General features: G+C 43.2%; 1 protein-coding gene across 10 annotated transcripts in view; it reads left to right on the top strand.

Moving 5' to 3' along the window:
• Positions 1-22079, top strand: part of FCHSD2 (FCH and double SH3 domains 2) — a 145951-nt gene that overhangs the window by 23509 nt on the left and 100363 nt on the right. For all 10 annotated transcript variants that reach the window (XR_014525178.1, XR_014525179.1, XM_083499537.1 and 7 more), the window contains exon 3: positions 7325-7370. Coding sequence is in view for 8 of the 10 variants with exons in the window: in XM_083499537.1 (XP_083355663.1) it covers positions 7325-7370 (46 nt within the window). In the remaining 2 variants the exon portion in view is untranslated. The remainder of the gene's footprint in view (positions 1-7324; positions 7371-22079) is intronic.

The raw sequence follows: 22079 nt of genomic DNA, 5'->3' as shown, positions 1-22079 counted from the left end.
CTGCAGTGGTACATTTCTTGCAAATCTTCTGAAACTGGAGTTGTTCATGAACCTGCCAAGTTCTGTCAAGTGTGTGTGTATGTGTACACACACACACACACACACACACACACACTGCTTGCTTGTTTTGGTATAAGGAGGAAGAACTCTTTTAAAAGCCAGACCACATAATACTGGTTTCCTCCACAGTTATGTATAGAGGAAGAACTAACATATCCCCCTCTCACCTGTTTTAGGTGATTCCCATGGGTACTGTTGCTAGCCTTTCTGTTCCCCTGGAAAGTCCAAAATGTATCTTCGAACGTATAAACTACACTTATATAAAGCATAGTGCAGCTAGCTAGCAGCCCTTAAAAGGGAAAAAGAGAGAGAGAGAGAGAGAGAATTGTTGGCTTCCATCATTCCATTCCCATTGGATTGAAAAAGCTTCCCCTAACTCTTGTGTATGCTTTTTCTCAATGCTTCCTTTGTCCTTCCCTAGTATTTTATTTGTAGAAAGAGGCAGGGGGATCCAGCAGAATGAATGGTGGGGACAGCAAGAAACTTTGGGTCAACCATCTTATTATGCAACAGATTTTTAACCAATGTTAGAAACTCAGATATATAAGCTCGGCGCCAAATAAAACCAGTGTTATAGTTGCCAAAATGGAACACCTAGTTGCCATTTTTGGGCCAGAAGGCCCGAAAACCGCGTTTTTCAATACAACTTTTTGGTTCCTAAAATTCATTCTGATCGTGCAGATAAAATATGATGGATGGAATTCTACGGGATGTGTTGCTAGTGTGTGAAAATAGTCAAAATCCGAGGATCCCCAGGCATGCATCTCCAGGAGGTGGAGACTTCAGGCGACATCTTGGCGCCTGGGTGTCTTCACTTGGTCACAAGTGACTGACAGCCAGGTACACCTGGCGAATTTCAAACACTGCTTTTAACTGCACATTAGGAAGTCATCCAATGTGAATGGGTCTGTTGTTAATTATCTGTCTGGACGTATGCATGGATATCTCACTTTCCCAATGTAATAGCAGGGACTGGTTAGAAGTGCACCAGAAATGTCCTCACTATTGTGCTCTCTAACCTTGGCTCATGCCTTTTTGCTATCCCCTATGTGCATTCTACACCAGTCTCCTGACATGGCTAATACCTCTACAGTGGTACCTCGGGTTACATACGCTTCTGGTTACATACACTTCAGGTTACAGACTCCGCTAACCCAGAAATAGTGCTTCAGGTTAAGAACTTTGCTTCAGGATGAGAACAGCAGCAGGAGGCCTCATTAGCTAAAGTGGTGCTTCAGGTTAAGAACAGTTTCAGGTTAAGTATGGACCTCCGGAACGAATTAAGTACTTAACCCGAGGTACCACTGTACTGTGTTTCTATCCCCACCCCTTCCCTTTTATTGATTCTAGGAGTTCCCCTGGTTTTGAAGTCTTTGCTGCTTTGAGAAGAGGCCCTCCCTTCTCAGAGAGCATGGTGGAATCTCCCTTTTAGGGCAGAACTGTCAAACTCATGGCTGCCTGTTTTCTATTAGCAACCAACAGAGCGCACAAGACAGAGACTCAAGCTCTTGTTTTGAAGTTTACCTGGGGCTACATAAATTATATTTACCGAGCGCTTGGCAGGCTGCAGTACAAGACCGGCGTGTTACAACTGAGGCCCCGCGGGGTTGCTGGCTTGGCAGGTCTGCCCCAGGAGCAAATCTTAATGGGGCAGTACAAGAAGGCCAGAACATGACAATCTCACTTAATTTCAAATGAATGAGTTGTATATAAAATGCCCATCTGAAGAATTTGCGCAGGAAACCAATTTTGTACCAAAAATGACATCTCTCCCCATCCCCTGGTTGACATAGGTTAACTGTTACACATATTCTATTTCCAAAGTTGTTGTTGTTTAGTCGTTTAGTCATGTCCGACTCTTCATGACCCCATGGACCAGAGCACGCCAGGCACTCCTGTCTTCCACTGCCTCCCGCAGTTTGGTCAGGCTCATGTATGTAGCTTTGAGAACACTGTCCAACCATCTCGTCCTCTGTTGTCCCCTTCTCCTTGTGCCCTCCATCTTTCCCAACATCAGGGTCTTTTCCAGGGAGTCTTCTCTTCTCATGAGATGGCCAAAGTATTGGAGCCTCAGCTTCAGGATCTGTCCTTCCAGTGAGCACTCAGGGCTAATTTCCTTAAGAATGGATGCGTTTGATCTTCTTGCAGTCCATGGGATTCTCAAGAGTCTCCTCCAGCACCATAATTCAAAAGCATCAGCCTTCTTTATGGTCCATCTCTCACTTCCAAACATCACTAATGGGAAAACCATGGCTTTAACTATACGGACCTTTGTTGGCAAGGTGATGTCTCTGCTTTTTAAGATGCTGTCTAGGTTTGCCATTGCCTTTCTCCCAAGGAGCAGGTGTCTTTTAATTTCGTGACTGCTGTCACCATCTGCAGTGATCCCCTTCATGGATCACTGCCTTGCCATGGCTAAGGGGCTTGAATAACTCAGAGAAGCTATGAGCTATGCCGTGCAGGGCCACCCAAGATGGACAGGTCATAGTGGAGAGTTTTGACCAAACATGATCCACTTGGAGCAGGAACCAGCAAGCCACTCCAGTATCCCTGCCAAGAAAACTCCATGGACAAAGGCAACAGGCATTTCCAAAGTAAAGCCCTTTAAACCATTTACATGTTTGTTTTCTATCTTGGCAAGCACTTGAGAGGCAGGTGGATTGTTGGGGGCAAGAAAAGATGCATTGCGGAGTCATGAGGACCTGATGTAACTGTGGGAGAATATATGGCTGCTGCACATCACCCTACCCAAAGGCCATTCCTGATTTCTGCCCAGCCCTGATTCCTGGTGTGAGCAGCTTCTTCTGATGTCTGCATATTGTCACATTTTACTCTGCACCCAAGAAACCTAGGAGGTTGTTTTTTAAAGGGGGCATAAGACAGGTACATGATTTTTATGTTTGTGAAAAGGTGCTTCCTGGCCCTGAGAAGAAGATTTTGGATTTGATACCCCGCCTTTCACTCCCTTTAAGGAGTCTCAAAGCGGCTAACATTCTCCTTTCCCTTCCTCCCCCACAACAAACACTCTGTGAGGTGAGTGGGGCTGAGAGACTTCGAAGAAGTGTGACTAGCCCAAGGTCACCCAGCAGCTGCATGTGGAGGAGCGGAGACTCGAACCCGGTTCCCCAGATTGCGAGACTACTGCTCTTAACCACTACACCACACTGGCTCTCACTGGCCCTGAGTAGTTTAGGAGGATAAATGTGAACTTAAATCAGCATATAAAAAAAAATAGGCAAAGCATTTTCCCCACCTTGGTCATCTAAAACAAAACCTTTTGCTTTTTCTATGTGCTCTTATAGAAAAAATGAAGGTAAACATTGGAAGCATACTGCATAAATACTCTGTTAGGACAAGGTTTCCTTACTTGACAGATTTCTTGAAAACACCAGCTTCTGCCTCAGAGACAAGGTCAGAGGGAATGCAGTTTACCATCTTTAGCCTTCTTTTGTAGCAATTATTAATGTCGAAGTCATGCATATAAAACAGCAGTTATGAATACATGTGCGTAATGCATAACAGATGGGGGAGGGGGTTGTGCAAGCAAATAGGGTCTTTCCAGGATTTTAATGAGTGCTACAGAAGGCTTTTGTTAATATATAATGCCAAACATTCACTATTAGAATGCTGGGGAACGAACAAGCCCCCTCCCCTCTCTTGAATTAAACTGTTAAATCTGAAATTCTTGACATTGTACAAATGTGGAATGTCAGATTACTCAAGATAAGACAGTAAACGTTTTAGATCAGTGACTTTTTTCCCTGCTGCTAGCAGAGGTTCTTTACTCTTGGGAAATCTGACTCTTTAAATCTTGTTTCTCTTGATGTCTGGTAATAAACGTCTAGATGTCATAAGAGGGTTCCTGTATAAACTGTCCTGAGGTGGAAAAAAAAAGCTTTGTATATGTCTGTTTAGGGGTGTCAGTAACACAGCTGGAGAGAACACAAATCCTGAAAACATAAAAGGCTGGTACTGTCAGTCTCCAGTATTGCTTCTTCCTAAGTCAATTCTTTGCAAAGAGAGAATAAAATGCAATAGCTAGTTCATGCTGCAATTAAATATTGGGGGCGAGAGAGGCTTTTCCTGTACCTTAGAATAGCATTGCTACAAAGCAAGATTTCTAACATACTGCTTGATAATGATCACAGGGGACAAAAAGAAAGTTTTTAATCATTGTAGTGCAGTCTGTGCAACTTAGTGTATCTGTTGTCACAAGAGACAGGAACATTTTATTTGAATTGGGTGCAAAGCAAACTAATTTGAGGTTGTTTGATGGGTAGGGAGCCTATTGCCATAAAATGGATTAAGACGACAAAAAAAAAATCAGTTTCTGCTTCAGCTGTTGAAATCCTTACCTTGGTTGTTAAATAATTTTCAAAGTGACTAATTTGGAATGCAGAAAAAAATTAGTCTATTTGTACAACATAACCTCGTTGTTGTTGTTTTTTACTTTGTTCTGTAATTTTTGAAAGGTAAAATGCTGCCTTTATTGGCATTTCTAACAGATGTTGGCTATTCTGTATCTTAAAAGCTGCTTGACTCTTTCACAAAGTAGCATGAGCAACGCTCATAGTTGCTGTACAGTATTCGTTCCTGCAATAGAGCTTCAAGTTATCTTGAAGGGAGACTCATACAAAGCAGACTTCTGTGAGAGGAAGCAAGTATGAATTGAACTTATGTTTCAAGTCAGCTTCTTAGGGGGAAATCCTCAAGGCCTTATCACTACTGTTAGTTTATGCTGGGGGGGGGGGGACAAAAGTTTTAAGCTAAACAGTGAGCCATAGCTTAATGCAATTACACAAATTTGCATATTTCTGCAACTCCTGCTCTCGCATAATTTATCATGGTTTTGCTAATCAGAGGAGGGGCAAGGACTTTGGAAAATTTCACAGATTTTAGCAGTCAGAAACGTGCTTTTTAAAAAAAGCAAGCCGAGATTATGAATAATAACTCCATGCTAAACACTATATTCTGTACTCTTGCAGAATTGTAGGAAACACACAGCCCTGACTAAAGCTTGAATGTGTACACCTAAATCTTTTAAAAAATGAATAAAGGGAAAATATTTATTTAAAGATAATAAAAATATTGGAAATAAAGAATTGGTTTGAATATTTTCATTTGAAGTATATAAAAAGGTAGGTCAGCAACTAACTTGGTTTGAAAAATTGTTAGTATAATTACAGGCGACTCAGAAGGAGATATCTAAATTTTAATGGAGAATGAAAAGAATAAAAATGCATTATTTAAAAGCCGAATGAGCAAATTATTGTCAGGTAGTCATTAATGAAAATATAGAGAGAGCATTTTCTTCATCATCATCATCATATATTATTATTATTATTATTATTATTATTATTACTATTACCCACCCATCTGGCTGGGTTTCCCCAGCCACTCTGAGCAGCTCCCAACAGAATATTAAAAATACGATAAAATATCATACATTAAAATTTTCCCTAAACAGGGCTGCCTTCAGATGTCTTCTAAAAGTCAGATAGCTGTTTCTTTCCTTGACATCTGATTTAAGGGTGCCACTACCGAGAAGGACCTCTGCCTGGTTCCCTGTAACCTCACTTCTTTGAGAGGGAACCGCCAGAAGGCCCTCAGTGTCCGGGCAGAATGATGGGGGTGGAGACGCTCCTTCAGATATACTAGGCCAAGGCTGTTTAGGGCTTTGAAGGTAGCACCAACACTTTGAATTTTGCTCAGAAATGTGCTGGGAGCCAATGCAAGTCTTTCAGAACCAGTGTTATGTGATCTCAGTTAAAAATCTCAATCTCAACATGACTAAGTAAAATAAATAAGGATGCACTTGTGTTAGAGATGTGCTGAACCAATACCATATGCCTTTCCAGGTGGGCATGTAGAAATATTCAACAGCTCTGAAAGAAATCTGTCAAAATTATTAAGAATTGCTATGTGTGAATTTATTAATACCATTAAGGCTATTACATGGTTATAATGAGGACCTGGTACCTAAAAGATAACAAGAATTGATGTAAATTCCTACAGCTTGAAGAAAGCTTGTGTTGAGCTGAAACTCATCTGTTAAAATTGGAATATATTTTCATGGAAATATAGCTCTGTTGGTAGAGCATGAGGCTCTTAATCTCGGGATTGTGTGTTCAAGCCCCATTGCACAGGGTTGGACTAGATGATCTTTGGTTCCTTTCAACTCTGCAATTCTATGGTTCTATGTTTCTGGTATAATGGTATCTGAAGAAGTGTGCATGCACACGAAAGCTCATACCAAGAACTAACTTAGTTGGTCTTTAAGGTGCTACTGGAAGGAATTTTTTTATTCTGGTATAATGTAATATTCATGGGTTATTTTATATATAGCATATGATTTATAACCATTATTGACTAAAACAATAAGAAAATACTGGGGGGTTTTAATCTCAGTTTTCAGTTACATGGTCTTTATGTTATTTCTCTGTTGAGAGTTTCCTTTTAAGTAGATTATATATATTTCATTCTGGTGTTGCTTTTATTACCAAGAATTTTAAAATATATCTTGGAATGTTCAGGTTATTACTTGACAAACCTTTACTGAATTTGCTGAAAAGTAGAAAACTGATAAAATAAACACCAATAAAGAATGAATGTCTTTTCACCTCTCAACTAGGACTTGTTCATTACAAGGAATAGAATTGTAAATTGACATGCAGATTTTCAGTCTGCATTTAAAGAAAGCCGTCCTGATGCCCTAGAGAGTGATTTAATTTATTTTAACTTAAAACCTTTGAAATTGCTAGGCTTGCCTGATATTTATTTGTAGTTTGCTGCTAATGAACTTAGGAAATGGAAATAAATTCCTCAGAAAAATGAAGCACTGGGAAATTTCCCATTTCACTTCACTGACAGTAAGGGGATCTATGCCAATGTGACTGAAGCAGGGCATTTCTTTGAGAGGGGATGAGAGTCTTGCACTTGGAAAAACTGGCCAAACATGCTAAGGATAGAACTGGAACAGTTCCTTTCAAAAAGCCTGGGTGTGGCTCAGCTGGGCTGGTTGAAATATCTTGTGGCATCCCCAAGAACTGTCCTCTGCTTGAGGTGGAAGTGCTTCTGAACACATAAGCTACAGATGCCCGTTAATGTTTTAATCATTGAACAGTTCATTGTTTGCGTGTTTTCTTGCCAGGGCAAACCTACAAAGTGAGCTGAGCTTATGCAGAACTTATTTTTAAAGTGCATCAGTTGCATTTGCACTGTAATACTCTCTGTTTTGATGACGTTTCCTTCATGTTTCTTGTAGGATATTCAGTCAGAAGAAGGCTGCAATTGAGAGAGAATATGCCCAGGTAAGTCGCAGAAGAACTCTGTGCTGATTGTCTGAGGGCTGGCAAAGTGTCTCTTTTCCTCTGCTCCAAGTCTTCTCCCTTCCCAACTAACCAAAAAAAGCCTGTCCTGGTGACACGGCCACTGCCAACAAGGCAGACCCAGAAAAGGTAGCAGCGGTCCCACAAAAATTAGGTATAGAGAAACTTAACTAACCTCCACATTCCTGGCAGTAGGAATGTTCTTGTTGTATACAGGGTCTTGCTGATGATCTGTTCCCTTGCCTCAGGTGTGAGACATTCGGCGTTCCTTCTTCCAGTGCGCTTAAGACAGGGATTGGCAACCCAAGGCCCATGGGCCGGTAGCGGCCCACGAGGCTTGTCTAACTGGCCCATGGCGACCCCTGCTGCCCGCTCTTCCCAGCGCAGCACGGGGACCAACTTCCGGGGTGATGGTGCCTGTGCGCACAAGTGCTCCTCCGCCCTGGATGTGTGCCGGAAATAGCGTGTGTGCACACATGCAGGACGGAGAAGCGTCTGGCACCCGTGCGCATGCGCACACACTATTTCTGGTGCTCTTCCGGGTCAGAGTAGCGCCGGAAATAGTGTATGCGCATGGGCGCTCCTCTTACCCGGAAGAGCGTGCATGTGCGCACGCTCTGGCCCATCCTCTGTCAACCAGCCCACCCTCCGATTAAGGTTGCTGGCCTCTGACTTAAGAGCTGGGAAAGAGACTTTGGAGTCTTTGTGCTACAAGGCTGGGGTTGCATAACACGGCCCTGCCTTCAGTGTTCTGCACATTGTACTCTATTCTTAGTACACTTATTGCGTGATCCAGTGTGGTGCTGTTGAATGGCTTTGGACCTCTGAAACCTAGGGATAAATCTCCTTCACCGTGAAGTCCCTAAATAGCTTTGAGAAATGCAGGGTCTGCCTCATTAAAACAGAAATAGGGGCACTCTTCTCTGGGTCTCTAAAGAAGATGAATTTCGCGAGAAATTGGATATCCTTTGCACATTCTATCCCACGTGAACAATAAATAATACCAACAGCACTACTAAAAATGCTACACTGATGCACACAGTTAACTATTCTGGTTTAATTTGGTGCAACTGAACTATTCATGTGCCTGCAAGTGTCTATGCTTTCCTGGCATGCTGACCATCAGCTCGTTAGGCGAATTCGGACACTAAATAAAAACATTTTCTATCCTGTCTGTCTGCAACATATCTGAAATTCATTTTCATTATTTCTGACAAGGAATACATGTATAATGCCTGCTGGTCGCAGTTCTGTCAGACTTGTCACATTCCCCCCCCCCCTTTGTGTCTCCCCTTCTGCTATCTTACGGTCTGTCAATTACCAAACATTTATCTTCAGTTGTTTGTTGTTTGAAGGCAGGGGAAGAGTTATTGAGGGGAAATGTAGCTTGCCAATAAATTTTGAGTGGCATGTTGAAGACCACAAGCAGTGAAGAACAGACCTCATCGTGAAACATTTGGCTTCAGCGAGTCCCTCTTATTGCCCCTTCCTTCGGACAGAAATAGTAACCTTTTTTCTTGCTCTTCAGAAAACGAAATGGTACAGATGAAATAAACTGCTTTGTGTGAGTTCTTTGGTGCTGTGCCAGCCGTGTCTTGTTGGAAACAAAGAAATGGCAGTGTTTTGTCATTTAAGTCCTATAATAAAACATACTGAATTGCAAAGGCTGTGCTCTTTCATGGTCAAAAATGTGTCGATTGAAGGAACATGCGCCAGCATTTCTGAGCAGTAGGAGACCTTGAAGAGGATTGAAACATGAATTGGATGGAATATGTCCATCCTTCAGGCGTAGGTGTTTGTGTATAGTCCTGCTGGGGCCCTTTTCTGTAGCAGTAGTTAAACTATAAAGTTGGCCATGGTTCCCATACATTTAGTACAAATTAAGCCAGACTTTTATTGACCATCCTAAGGACGCCCCTGATTTAGTGAGCAGGACTTTACAGGAGACCCCACCAGATGCACTGGATGGCTATGAGCACAGCTGAGCAAGATGGTTTAAACAGTGCTTTTTTTCTTAGTCTAGGGAATAGAAGGGGCATAGTGAACTCCTTAAAGCCTGTTTCCCCTCACTGCAGTGCTAGAAGCAGTGCTTTCAGTTGCAGAGAAATCCAGAAAGTGTTGACAGCTAAAGAAAACAGAGAGAATGTTTAAGTTAAATCTGTTGTAAATGATTATTCAGTGTATAAGGTCCTAAGTGTACAGTAGCTGACTTGTTTGGCTTCGAGCAGATAAAAAGCCTTCTATCAGCCCAGCTCTCCAGCCTTACCCTCCCAAGGAAAGAAAAGGGGGGAGAGCGGAAATGTAAGGGTGGCCAAGTCGACTCAGGAAAGTGGCCTGTGCCAGCTGCCAAGTAATAAAAAGGCAGGCTCCTAATCTGACAAATATTTGCTACCTGCAGAGAGAAGTTCCTGTAGGGCCGAAGGTAGTGGGTTATATTTGGCTGACCATGGTGAAAGCTGCAGTGCTGCATCTGCCATTGTCATAATTATCTTAAGCAATTCAGGATCAAATTCCCATTCCTCACCTGAAGTGTAAACATTCACTTGGATAGCCTTATTTCATTAACGAAGCTAGAACCCCCCCTTTTTTGTTTGCAATTAATGCTGGAGGGAGCATGCAATATCACTGAGATCTGAATCCACTAGTGTGACTTAAGGCTGCAAATTCTACGCAGTTCCTAGGAGTTTATCTTCTTGAACTCCGTGGGAATTTCCTCTTGGTCAGTGTGCGTGAGATTATAGTGCGAGGCAAGTTAAGATCTGGGTTGCTGTCCAGACAAGAAAAATACTTACTGAATGAAAGTATTGGATTTAAGTTAAAAACCCACCTTCTGCATCTTTCAGTTACAGCACGTTACTGAACTTGTTGGCATAATGGTAGTGTAACCCATCATGCCATCTCTGTCTAGTAGAACTTGCATTCTCCAGCTTTTCATGGATCCTTTAAGAGTGCTTTTACAGGAAAGGCACACACATCCATTGCCCAGTGATCTGAGGACCACTCCGCCCTGGCTTTGTTTGAACATATTGCATAGAGTGGCATCAGTTTCATGTGGATACCCATTTGGACTTCTAGAAAACTTTAAAAACTCATATATTTAACTTAAGATGCATGCCCTGGTGGTTACTGTATCTTTAATGTGAACTGATCATAGTGGTTTTTTATTACTATTAGTTTTATTTATATCTTACATTTTTTTCTTTCTTAAATTTCCAAATAATAAAGGGTGTGTGTGCTTGGTGCTTAATATTTTAAAATTAAAAGTCCGAATTCTGTTCAGTGGGGTGGTACATTTTTGCAACCTGAACTATTGTGTCTTGCCTATTAGACACAAGTTTGTCTTCTGCTAATGTCACAAGGAACAACACAGAGCATTGCAGACTTCCACTAGGACCTGTTTGGCGTGTTCTTCCCCAGGGTGTTCTGAGATTTCACTAAGCGCTTTGAATATTGTCATAACTTTCTCTGTAGCCCTAAGGTCCTTTTTTCTTCTTTTAAAAAAGATTATACCCTAATTTGAAGGAGTGCAGCATTTAGTGATAAGGCTCAAACTCCAGTTCAAATGGCCAGAAGACTGACTGCCGTGAGCAATGTGATCTTATTTAGCCACTACAATGGGGTAAAGGAAATATGCATAGATTTTTCCTCCCCTTTCATAATTTCTGTGCTATGAAGTCATCTGTTAAGGGTTTTAAATTGTGTGTGAAAGATCATGGTTCAGATCCCAGGGACTGGTGAACTTCCTGTGCAAATGTTATTTTGTTCAGTGTGAGAGAGATAACATATAGCTTAATGTCTCCCGCACTGAACAAAATATTTCATACAAAATTTAAAACCCTTAACAGATGATTTCATTATAACTCTGCTGGTTAATTGCAAACTATAGAGAAAGAAATCATGCATACATTGACCTTAGGAATGACTGTCTGAAAGTCACACATTCATTTCACAGAATGATCAGCCCTCTCAGTGGGTTATTATTTGGATAAAAGCTGCCTGAAGTTGGACTCTAGCGATGTCCAGAGGGCCAAAGTTTCCTCATCCCTGACATAGTAAGTTGCGAGCTTAATGTATATGTAATGACCGAAACAGTTCTTCGATTTTAGCTTCAGCGTGCTTTTTGCTCACGAGGAGTGAAACACATATTTTAAAGAGTCACTTTATATGTTTGCATGTCGCCCTTTTACAGAAGTCAGAATGGCGCATGTAAGACTTCCTGTTCCCTTCAGTTAGTGCCCAGCCTCTTCCCACATGGAGAAACATTATTGGACTAATGCAAAATCTGAACTTCCAATAGTGAGCAAACTCCACTCTCTCCAAGTAGTTTGGTTTTGGCTCATTGCTTTGACAGAGCTGTAGGGAGTCTGAAATATTTTTAGTCTCTTGGTAACAAGACACCAGTTTAATTACTCAGGTTTCCTTATCCACAATGGCTAGGTAACAGTCTTCCTTGGCGATGAGATAAAGAAGGTAGCCTCAGTTCCAAGGTTTATCTTGTAAGGTCACACTCAGCTTTGTACAGGAAGAAGGGTTCAATTTCCCTGTCTCTAAAATGTAAGGCCCTTAGTACAATCACAGGAACACCCTTGCCTAATAGCATATTGTTGTTGTTGTTTAGTCATGCCCGACTCTTTGTGACCCCCTGGACCAGAGCACGCCAGGCACTCCTGTCTTCCACTGCCTCCTGCAGTTTGGTCAAACTCATGCTGGTAGCTTCGAGAACACTGTCCAACCATCTCGTCCTCTGTCGTCCCTTTCTCCTTGTGTCCTCCATCTTTCCCAACATCAGGGTCTTTTCCAGGGAGTCTTCTCTTCTCATGAGGTGGCCAAAGTCTTGGAGCCTCAGCTTCAGGATCTGTCCTTCCAGTGAGCACTCAGGGCTGATTTCCTCCAGAATAGATAGGTTTGATCTTCTTGCAGTCCATGGGATTCTCAAGAGTCTCCTCCAGCACCAGAATTCAAAAGCATCAAATCTTTGGCGATCGGCCTTCTTTATGGTCCAGCTCTCACTTCCATACATACAGCATATTATAGGCCAGGACAAATCTGGGATGAAGAAGCAGGGAGTGCGGGCAAAGTCCCCTCCTGAAGATCTGTCTGTTATCGAAGGCTGTGTGTTGTCCTAGGCCGGGAGAGTACAATTTCAAATTCACACCATCCCTCAGCGGAGGAGACGGATAACTATGACATCTCACTGATTTTAAAAGTCTATCTGTGGCCTTCTGTTGGCTTTCAAGCTGCCACTTCTTTCAAAATCACACCATTGCAACATCTGGAAATTCAGCAGAAGCTCAGTTTGTGTAATGAGATTCCTTTAATGGCTGTTGAAGATGATAACCAAGTTATTGAGAGAGAATCAAGAGTGAGTAGACTTTAATTAAATAGCACATTGGCCACAAGCCCAGAAGCAGCGCTTGGATAAAAAGAGGTGTGTTTGTGAGATACAGACTGAGTGAATACTTTTTTTTTGCTTTATTTATTGCCATTGGCTTCAAGATACTCATGCAATGCAGATGTTCAGTCTGTATACAGGTACAGGAGGAGTATCATTGCCAATTATTGGTATCAGTGGTTCTTCTTTTTAAAAGAAGTTTGCCCTGAGGTTACTTATTTTTTATATGGAGGAGATAAAAAGGTTACTTATTTTTTATACAGTGGTGCCCCGCAAGACGAATGCCTCGCAATACAGAAAACCCGCTAGACGAAAGGGTTTTCCATTTTTGAGCTGCTTCGCAAGACGATTTTCCCTATGGGCTTGCTTTGCAAGACGAAAACGTCTTGCGAGTGTTCTGATTTTTTTCCGCTTTCCCCCCCTTTTTCTAAGCCGCTAAGCCGCTAATAGCCTTTTAGACGCTAATCCGCTAAGCCTTTAATAGCCGCTAAGCCTTTAATAGCCGCTAAACTGCTAATAGCACTAATCCGCTAAGCCGCTAATAGGGTTGCTTCGCAAGACGAAAAAACCGCTAGACGAAGAGACTCGCAGAACGGATCAATTTCGTCTTGCGAGGCACCACTGTATGGAGGAGTATTCTTGCCAATTATTGGTATCAGTGGTTCTTCTTTTAAAAAGAAGTTTGCCCTGAGATTACTTATTTTTTATATGGAGGAGATAAAAATGTCCAAACAAGCATAGCTGTGTAGACAAAAAACTGTCTATCCCCGTGTGTGCATGTTGTGTGGACTCTGCGCAGGAAAATTCCTGAAACCCCCCGACAATTCCTTAAGGGCATAAGAGGTAAGGAGAAAACGTGACAGTTCCCTCCGTTGCCACCTGCTCACTTCTTGAAAAAACGGAGTGATGCAACGCTGGAGTCATATGGGATTGCAGATCTTTCTTTATGAAGTGGAAAATTGAGTTTTCTATTACATTATCATCCTTTAAATTTCTATACTGCCCCTTCATCTGAGGATCACAGGGCCATTTGCAATATAAAAAAACAGAAGTACATAACATAGTAGCAAACAGAAACACACGCACACACAAAATTTAAAAGGCCACAGATTCTTTAATTAGCCAAAAGCCTGGGAGAAGAGGAATGTTTTTGGCTGGCACCTAAAGATATGTAATGAAGGCGCCAGGAGGGCCTCCCTAGGGAGAGCATTCCACAAACGGGGGCCATTGCAGAAAAGGCCTGCTTTTGTGTTGCCGCCCTCCAGGCCTCTTGTGGTGGAGGCACATGAAGAAGGACCTTCAATGATGATCCCAGGATCTGGGTCAATTTTCTAGCTCGTGTAAGAAGAGCTCTGTGTGTGTCTGTGTTTTCCTGAATGCTTGAGGTTACTATGATCCAACCATGGGATGAGTTTTCTCAATGTGTGTCCCATCAAACTGTTTGTAAGGAATTGGTCCGCAGATTAGCTTTCATAGCTTCCTTTACTTTCTCCATTCTATTGACAAATCCTTCGCGCCCTCTTCTCCCTTTAGTGTCTTCCCATATACAGTTTCCTGTTAATGATGGGACTTCTATATCACACTGGAGTGTTGAGCTAGTGGCTCAGGGAAGGAAGTGGATAGTGTTGTGCTGAGATGATCAGTGTAAGCATATGTTTAGGAAAACCACTAAGTGTGATACTGGCATCAGCAGTTTGGGAATCTCTGTTCTGGTCTATTTTAAGGCAAATTTCTAAATATTACAGTTGTGGTGATCTATCTGAAAATCTTTGGGCGATATCAGATGAAATCTCTGAAGCCAGAAAAGTGATTCAAGGACATGACGATTGAGCTGCAGTATGTTCCAGTAAAGGAGGGTAGCTGAATGCACAATTTCCTTATGGATTCATGTCCACATGACCTAGTGACAGTCAGTGGCTTAGACCTACCCTCCATGAGTCAGTTCTGTCAATCATGGAGGCTTACGTGATGCTTGTAATGATAGGTGCTGGTCTGAACTTTCTACATGCTTTATGTCTATGGATCATGGCATTCATGCACCCGGCATGAGTTTAATATAAAATATACAGCTCATGAACTATCTGCGACTTGAACTGGGAAGAACAATTAACATCTTGTTCCACAATAGTTGCAAAAAAAGGAAAAAAGATCAGCATACTAATCCTTGTATGTTCCAGAAAGGTTTAATTATCACTCTCCTGCAAGCAGAAACCAGACTTCATACAGATAATGAAAACATTTTAAGGTGACTTAGTGATTCAGGTGTTGGGAAAGATGGAGGGCACAAGGAGAAGGGGATGACAGAGGACGAGATGGTGGGACAGTGTTCTCGAAGCTACCAGCATGAGTTTGACCAAACTGCGGGAGGCAGTGGAAGACAGGAGTGCCTGGCGTGCTCTGGTCCAGGGGGTCACGAAGAGTCGGACATGACTAAATGACTAAACGACAACAACAAAGTGATTCAGGAACTGTAAAGGTGAAGTATGTGGTCTTCACAAAATTAAGGTCATGTCCTCTTCACTTCAAACTCACCTTACTAAAGACAAAGGTGAGCTAGAATGAATAAACAACAGTTCCAAAGACTTATGTGTTACGTTATTCTCTCACTAAGAAACCCCCTCCACTCTCCATAGAAGTTAGAGTTAAAGTAAACTTAATACCCCCCACTCCATTTAATAATTACTAGTCAGCACACAGACAGAAGCAACCTTTGAAGGTGACCCGGAAACTACAACTAATCCAGAATGCGGCAGCCAGACTGGTGACTGGGAGCGGCTGCCGAGACCATATAACACCGGTCTTGAAAGACCTACACTGGCTCCCAGTACGTTTCTGGGCACAATTCAAAGTGTTGGTGCTGACCTTGAAAGCCCTAAACGGCCTTGGTCCTGAAGGAGTGTCTCCACCTCCATCGTTCTACCCAGACACTGAGGTCCAGCGCCGAGGGCCTTCTGGTGGTTCCCTCACTGCAAGAAGCCAAGTTACAGGGAACCAGGCAGAGGGCCTTCTCGGTAGTGGCACCCGCCCTGTGGAACGCCCTCCCACCAGATGTCAAAGAGAAAAATAACTACCAAACTTTTAGAAGACATCCGTCCGAAGGCAGCCCTTTTTAGTGAAGCTTTTAATGTTTAATAGGTTACTGTATTTTAGTATTTTGCTGAAGCTGCCCAGAGTGGCTGGGGAAACCCAGCCAGATGGAATGGGTTTAAATAAATTATTATTATTATTATTATTATTATTATTATTATTATTATTATTATTATTATCTCTCTTGGCCACCTCCACTCATACAACAGAAGGCAGCGATAGCCTAGCAGGCTTTCAAAGAAGATTAGACAAATTCATTGAGGTGAGGGCTACAGTGGTGCCCCGCAAGACGAATGCCTCGCAAGACGGAAAACCCGCTAGACGAAAGGGTTTTCCGTTTTGGAGGTGCTTCGCAAAATGAATTTCCTATGGGCTTGCTTCGCAAGACGAAAATGTCTTGCGAGTTCCTGCGGGGTTTTTTCCCTCCCCCCCCCTTTTTCCCAAGCCGCTAAGCCGCTTATCAGCTGATCCTAAGCCGCTAAGCCGCTTAACAGCTGATCCGCTAAGCCGCTTATCAGCTGATCCGCTAAACCGCTTATCAGCTGATCTGCTAAGCCGCTAATAGCGCTAATCCGCTAAGCTGCTAATGGGCTTGCTTCGCAAGACGAAAAAACCGCAAGACGAAGAGACTCGCGGAACGGATTCTTTTCGTCTTGCGATGCACCACTGTACTTGCCACAATGGCTATGCTCTGCCTCCACAGCTGCAGCCAGTAATGCTTCTGAAAACCAGTTTCTGGAAACGGCAGGAGGGGAGCGGGCCCTTGTTCTCAGATCTAGCCTGCCAGATTCCCACAGCCATCTGGCCGGGCACTGTGAGAACAGGATGCCGGACAAGATGGTCCCTTGGCCTGATCCAGCAAACCCTTCTTATGTTAAGATGTGACGAAAGCTCTAAAGGAAATCTATAAGGACTCTGACAGTTAACTTGGCTTTTTTAAAAGAAAAAAAACAAATCTAAACTTACACCTGCCTTGGGGTTTATTTCCCCTATTTCCTGCCAGCCATTCTAAGAAATGCGTATTCAGTGTAATCCTGGAAATACTTTGTTTCCTCCTGCTTTGTAACTTCGAATAAAGGAGCATGAGGCTGTTAGAACTGCGGACCAAAAAAGAAAAGTCCGGTTTTCGTGAAATAGCCTTTGTGGAGGGAAGAGATTTTCCTCCTCTTGGCACATCTTTCAGGGAGACGAGACACTGTCTGGCTTAGCAACTGCTGCTGGCTGTTTTTGTTAAGATGCAGAGCTGGTCTAGTAACTCATGAGTGGAAAAACAAAACCCAAGTGAGAGCTGTCCTTCAGTTGCTGTGTGGTAAGAGCTAGGTTGCATGCCATTAAATTAAACTGGTAATTTGCTATTTCCCAAGTGCCGTTTGCCCATGAAGGAAATTGTCTGGGGAAACCTTTCCTTTCAATTCCTTCTTGCTGCTTCTCTGCGCAACTAGGCATTCCACTGTTATCTTCCCATATTAGTTATGGAAGCCCCAATTCCAAAGACTTAACCGTAGGAAGAGTGTGCAGCCCGGTCTACATCCAGCCCACCACCACCTCCAAGAACTGGTCTAGCGCTTCAACCTCATCTCTTGATTCAGATGGAGTAGAGAGAGAAATCTGGTGTCATCTGCATGTTGGTGATACCAGGTCTCCTGATGACAGCTTCCAGTGGTTTCAGGTAGATGTAGAATAGCATAGGGGGCAAGACCGAAGCCTGCAGGATCCAACAGACCAACTTCCATGGCACTGAACAGTCCCACACACACCATATCCCCCTTGGGTGACCAAGGCTTTTCCTATGTGATGACTGGGCATGACGTCAGACTGAAACAGTTTCAAATAATCTGTTTTCTTCATCCATGCCTGAAGCTGGCCTGCCACCACCTGTGCCCTCCAAAGAGGATATTTGTCACAGCCTCCAAAGAGGATAGTTGGCATTTCTGGGTTCAGAGAAATCATCTTAAGGAGGGGACGTGCCACCACCTCCTTCAAGGCAGATGACACAGTACCTCTGTCTCCTCTAGTGAAGCATCACTCACTCCCAGGACCAACCAGTCAGTCCCCTTTGGCTAGCTCTAAGAAGTTAAACGGCTAAACAACAACAACAAGAAGTTGCCATGGGTCAGGAAGGCAGGTGCTCAGCTGCACTTCCCAACACGTTGTTGTCATTTATTCGTTTAGTCGTGTCCGACTCTTCGTGACCCCATGGACCAGAGCACGCCAGGCACTCCTGTCTTCCACTGCCTCCCGCGGTTTGGTCAAACTCATGCTGGTAGCTTCGAGAACACTGTCCCAACATCTCCTCCTCTGTCGTCCCCTTCTCCTTGTGCATCTTTCCCAGCATCAGGGTCTTTTCCAGGGAGTCTTCTCTTCTCATGAGGTGGCCAAAGTACTGGAGCCTCAGCTTCAGGATCTGTCCTTCCAGTTGAGTACTCAGGGCTGATTTCCTTCAGAATGGAGAGGTTTGATCTTCTTGCAGTCCATGGGACTCTCAAGAGTCTCCTCCAGCACCATAATTCAGAAGCATCAATTCTTTGGCGATCAGCCTTCTTTATGGTCCAGCTCTCACTTCCACTTCCCAACATACCTCCGCCATATCCAAATATCTTGGGGGAGTTGAGTTTTCAAAGAACTCTGTTTTTTAACAAATCCTGCTCTCCACCTTCAGAAAGATTTTGAATTGAAATTCCATTTATTGTCAGTGCTGTGGAATTCTGTTTGCGTCGGAATTTTGAAAATGAACAGTTTTGCTGTTTTCCAGTATGAACTATATTAAATCTTGTCTGCTAAGCTTGGTATTTAGAATTTGTGGGTGATAGCCATTTGTGTCTACCCATGCGTGGAACAGGCTTCCCTGAGTGGGAAGAGTTCCCAAGAGTTATGGGACTCTCCGGAGCAGAGGCAGGAAAGTCTCATAACTTCGGATACAGGTGTCAGAAAAAGATTTTTTTTCTTCTTTATTCAGGGTAGGCTTTTTTGTTTAGTTTATTTAATATTGGCTGGAATCCGAATAATGGAGCGACTAATTCTCTACTGGGGAGGGACAGTTGGACCTGTGTGTGGAATGTTTGATCTGGGGCTGTTGTGGTATTGAAATCTAAAAGTCCTACATTTCTGCACCTGATGATGACTGGCATTGTAGTCTGTTCTTAGTGAGAGGGCTGCATATGTATCAGCCAAAGGTACTTAAATTTTTACACTGTCCTTGAGTTCAGAATTGGCTCTCAGCCACTGATTATCATAGCTTCAATTTTGTCATCATTTACTGGAAATTCAGGAAATTAAAGAGCACTTTGCTGCTTGTTACTGCTGACCAGTAATTCATCATCTTAAAAATCAACATGCCAATAAGCAGCAAAAGATTTCATTCAACCTCCTTATTTTACTTTTATTGACCAATGTGTTCTCTCTCTAGGCACTTCAGTTCGTCATTTTGAACATGGGATTATTGGTTCCTTTTATTTTATTTTTGGCCAAATTATTTTGTGCTTGTGTGCTCAAATAATACCCCAGGGTATCTGGTTTCCTGTACAGCATTATATACTTCTTGTTGAGAACGCAAGTCCACAGACTCCTCAAGAACACGGGAAGTGTTCCATTTGAGTGTACACCTTTTATCGGTGATGACTGAGTTGGGTTCCCCGAATTAATGCAGAATACAGTACGGTTGGAATTGGTAGGCTTGAGGATACGTTGAATCTGCAGAAGTATTATGTGTCTAGGTCCTTGGGCCTTTTTCAGCCCAAGGGTCATATTCCCTCATAGAATACTTTTCAGGGGGATGAATGCCTTTGGTGGGTTGGGCCACAGGTAAAACTGGAGAAAGCAATGAATGTGACTTCTGCCTTTGTACATTAGGCAACACTCCTGCCACTCCAAAATGTCAGAGGGCTGTGTCATTCAGATATGCCATGTGCATGGACACATATAGCCAAGCAAGGAGGAAACATCACTGTTCAATGACACATACCAGCCAAGCAAAAGTTCCTCCTCCTGCTCCTCCTTCTTATTCATACCCCCCCCACACACACACATGACTGGGTTGCCCCACCTACTCTGGGCAGGCTTCCAACATATATAAAATAATAATAATAATTTATTATTTATACCCCACCCATCTGGCTGGGCTTCCCCAGCCACTCTGGGCGGCTTCCAACAAAATATTAAAATACCATTATAATCAAACATTAAAAGCTTCCCTAAATAGGGCTGCCTTCAGATGTCTTCTAAAAGTCTGGTAGTTGTTGTTCTCTTTGACATCTGGTGGGAGGGCGTTCCACAGGGCGGGTGCCACCACCGAGAAGGCCCTCTGCCTGGTTCCCTGTAGCTTTACTGCTCACAGCGAGGGAGATCTTCTCTGCTGGATTTCATTATCCGGGCTGGACGAAGGGGGTAGAGGTGCTCCTTCAGGTTTACTGGGCCGAGGCCATTTAGGGCTTTTAAAGTCAGCACCAACACATTGAATTGTGCTCAAAAATGTACTGGGAGCCAATGTAGGTCTTTCAGGACCAATGTTATATTGTCCTGGTGGCTGCTCCCAGTCACTAGTGACAGAGCAGAGCAGGACTTGTGAGGCTCGTGGCCTGGGGAGGACCCCCCCAACAAGAACTGGATGGAGGGGCCTGGAGGGCCACATCTAGGTTTGAGGTTCCCCACTTCTGTTCTAGGATATATATGCCTGTTGAAAATGTCAGCAATGATGGTGATATCTGCAGCCTGCCAGTTCTTGTTGCTCCTCACATGTGGCTTGACACACACTGGTATACAATACTCTTAGAGGCTTGGCAAAATTGTAATTCTGAAAGGAAGGCAAGTAAGGGAGGGGTTGAAATGAACCAAAGGAAAATTGTCCAACCCCCTGCCCAGCCAGCCTCCACAAATAAACCTACACACTGCTGTAATTACCAGATAGCAGGTAACGTTGCATGCATTTATATTTTTGCATCACTAAGCATATGCTATCAATATTTGCATGGGGGTTCCTAAATTATATAAAATCTTTGGAAATGCGCTTGATAATCATGAAACTGAGCTTTCGAGGTGTGTAGCAGAATTTGTTTCCTGCAGCTTCAGCACCGCTTTTGACCTGCACAGTCATACAGGTTACAGACGCTTCAGGTTGCATTTTTTTCGGGTTGCGGACTGCCGAAACCCGGAAGTACTGGAACGGGTTACTTCCAGGTTTCGGTAGTCATGCATGTGCAGAAGCGCCGAATTGCAGCCCACGTGTGTGCAGATGCGGGTTGCGAATGCTGCAGGTTGCGAATGTGCATCCCGCACGGATCACTTTCGCAACCCGAGTATCCACTGTATTAACATGTCTTTTAGAGGTAGCACATCTTCTGTTTTGATCTCCCTCCCTCTCCCTCTCTTGCCCACCTCTCTTTCCGATTGTGCCACGCTTCTGTGGAACAGCAGGAGAAAGGGGGACTTGGGGAGTGAGTTGCGAGTAAGTTAATTTTGCCCTCTTACACTTCGGCACACACGTCCACAGGCAGGCCTGCACGCTCTCTTCCCCTCTCTCGCTCCTTTCCTCGCCTTTGGGGAACAAGCAGAGAGGGAAATCCTGGTTTGTTTTTCCACATGACTGGGAAACAATCGCTCTTTCCACATGGACCCCTTCTCCCATTCCTGGGAAAATAGCAGGGAATAGTGGCTATTTGCATAATCGTCTTTAGTACTATTGTGGGCGGGCTCTGGGTGCCAGTGTGGAGGAGCAGACTGGCCACCTGTCCAGAACAAATGAACTTAGCCTTTGTGCAACGTTTATCTCTGTTTCCACAGTGTTATTTCTACGTAATGAATAACTTGATTAAAATATTATAAAACTAATCACTCAGTAAATGCTTGTGCTGGGTTTTTAATCCCCCCTTTCAAGGGAGCGAAGGAATTTCCTACTTCTATGCTAACACAATGATATTTTGAAGGTCTTCTCTGACATAGTTTTATAACTGCCTTTGTGAAATTATCCTCATGAATATTAATTAGGGGTGTGGGAATTGTGGGGGGGGGGAAACCCCTCCAAACTTCAAAATGTTTTCTATAAATTAAGTGTTGTCCAGCATTCGCTAATGGTACAGTTCACCTATGCAGAGCAATTAAATAATGATAATATTAATGACGACGATGATGATGATAATAAAATAGAAAATGGGGGGGAAAGAAAATTGCTGGTAACCAATTATGGAGATGATAAACTTCACTGATGCTTCATTGCAGGA

This window comes from Podarcis liolepis (assembly GCF_965112155.1).
Source record: "Podarcis liolepis genome assembly, chromosome: 4".
Lineage (NCBI taxonomy): Eukaryota > Metazoa > Chordata > Lepidosauria > Squamata > Lacertidae > Podarcis > Podarcis liolepis.
This window is presented reverse-complemented; position numbering and strand designations above follow the sequence as displayed.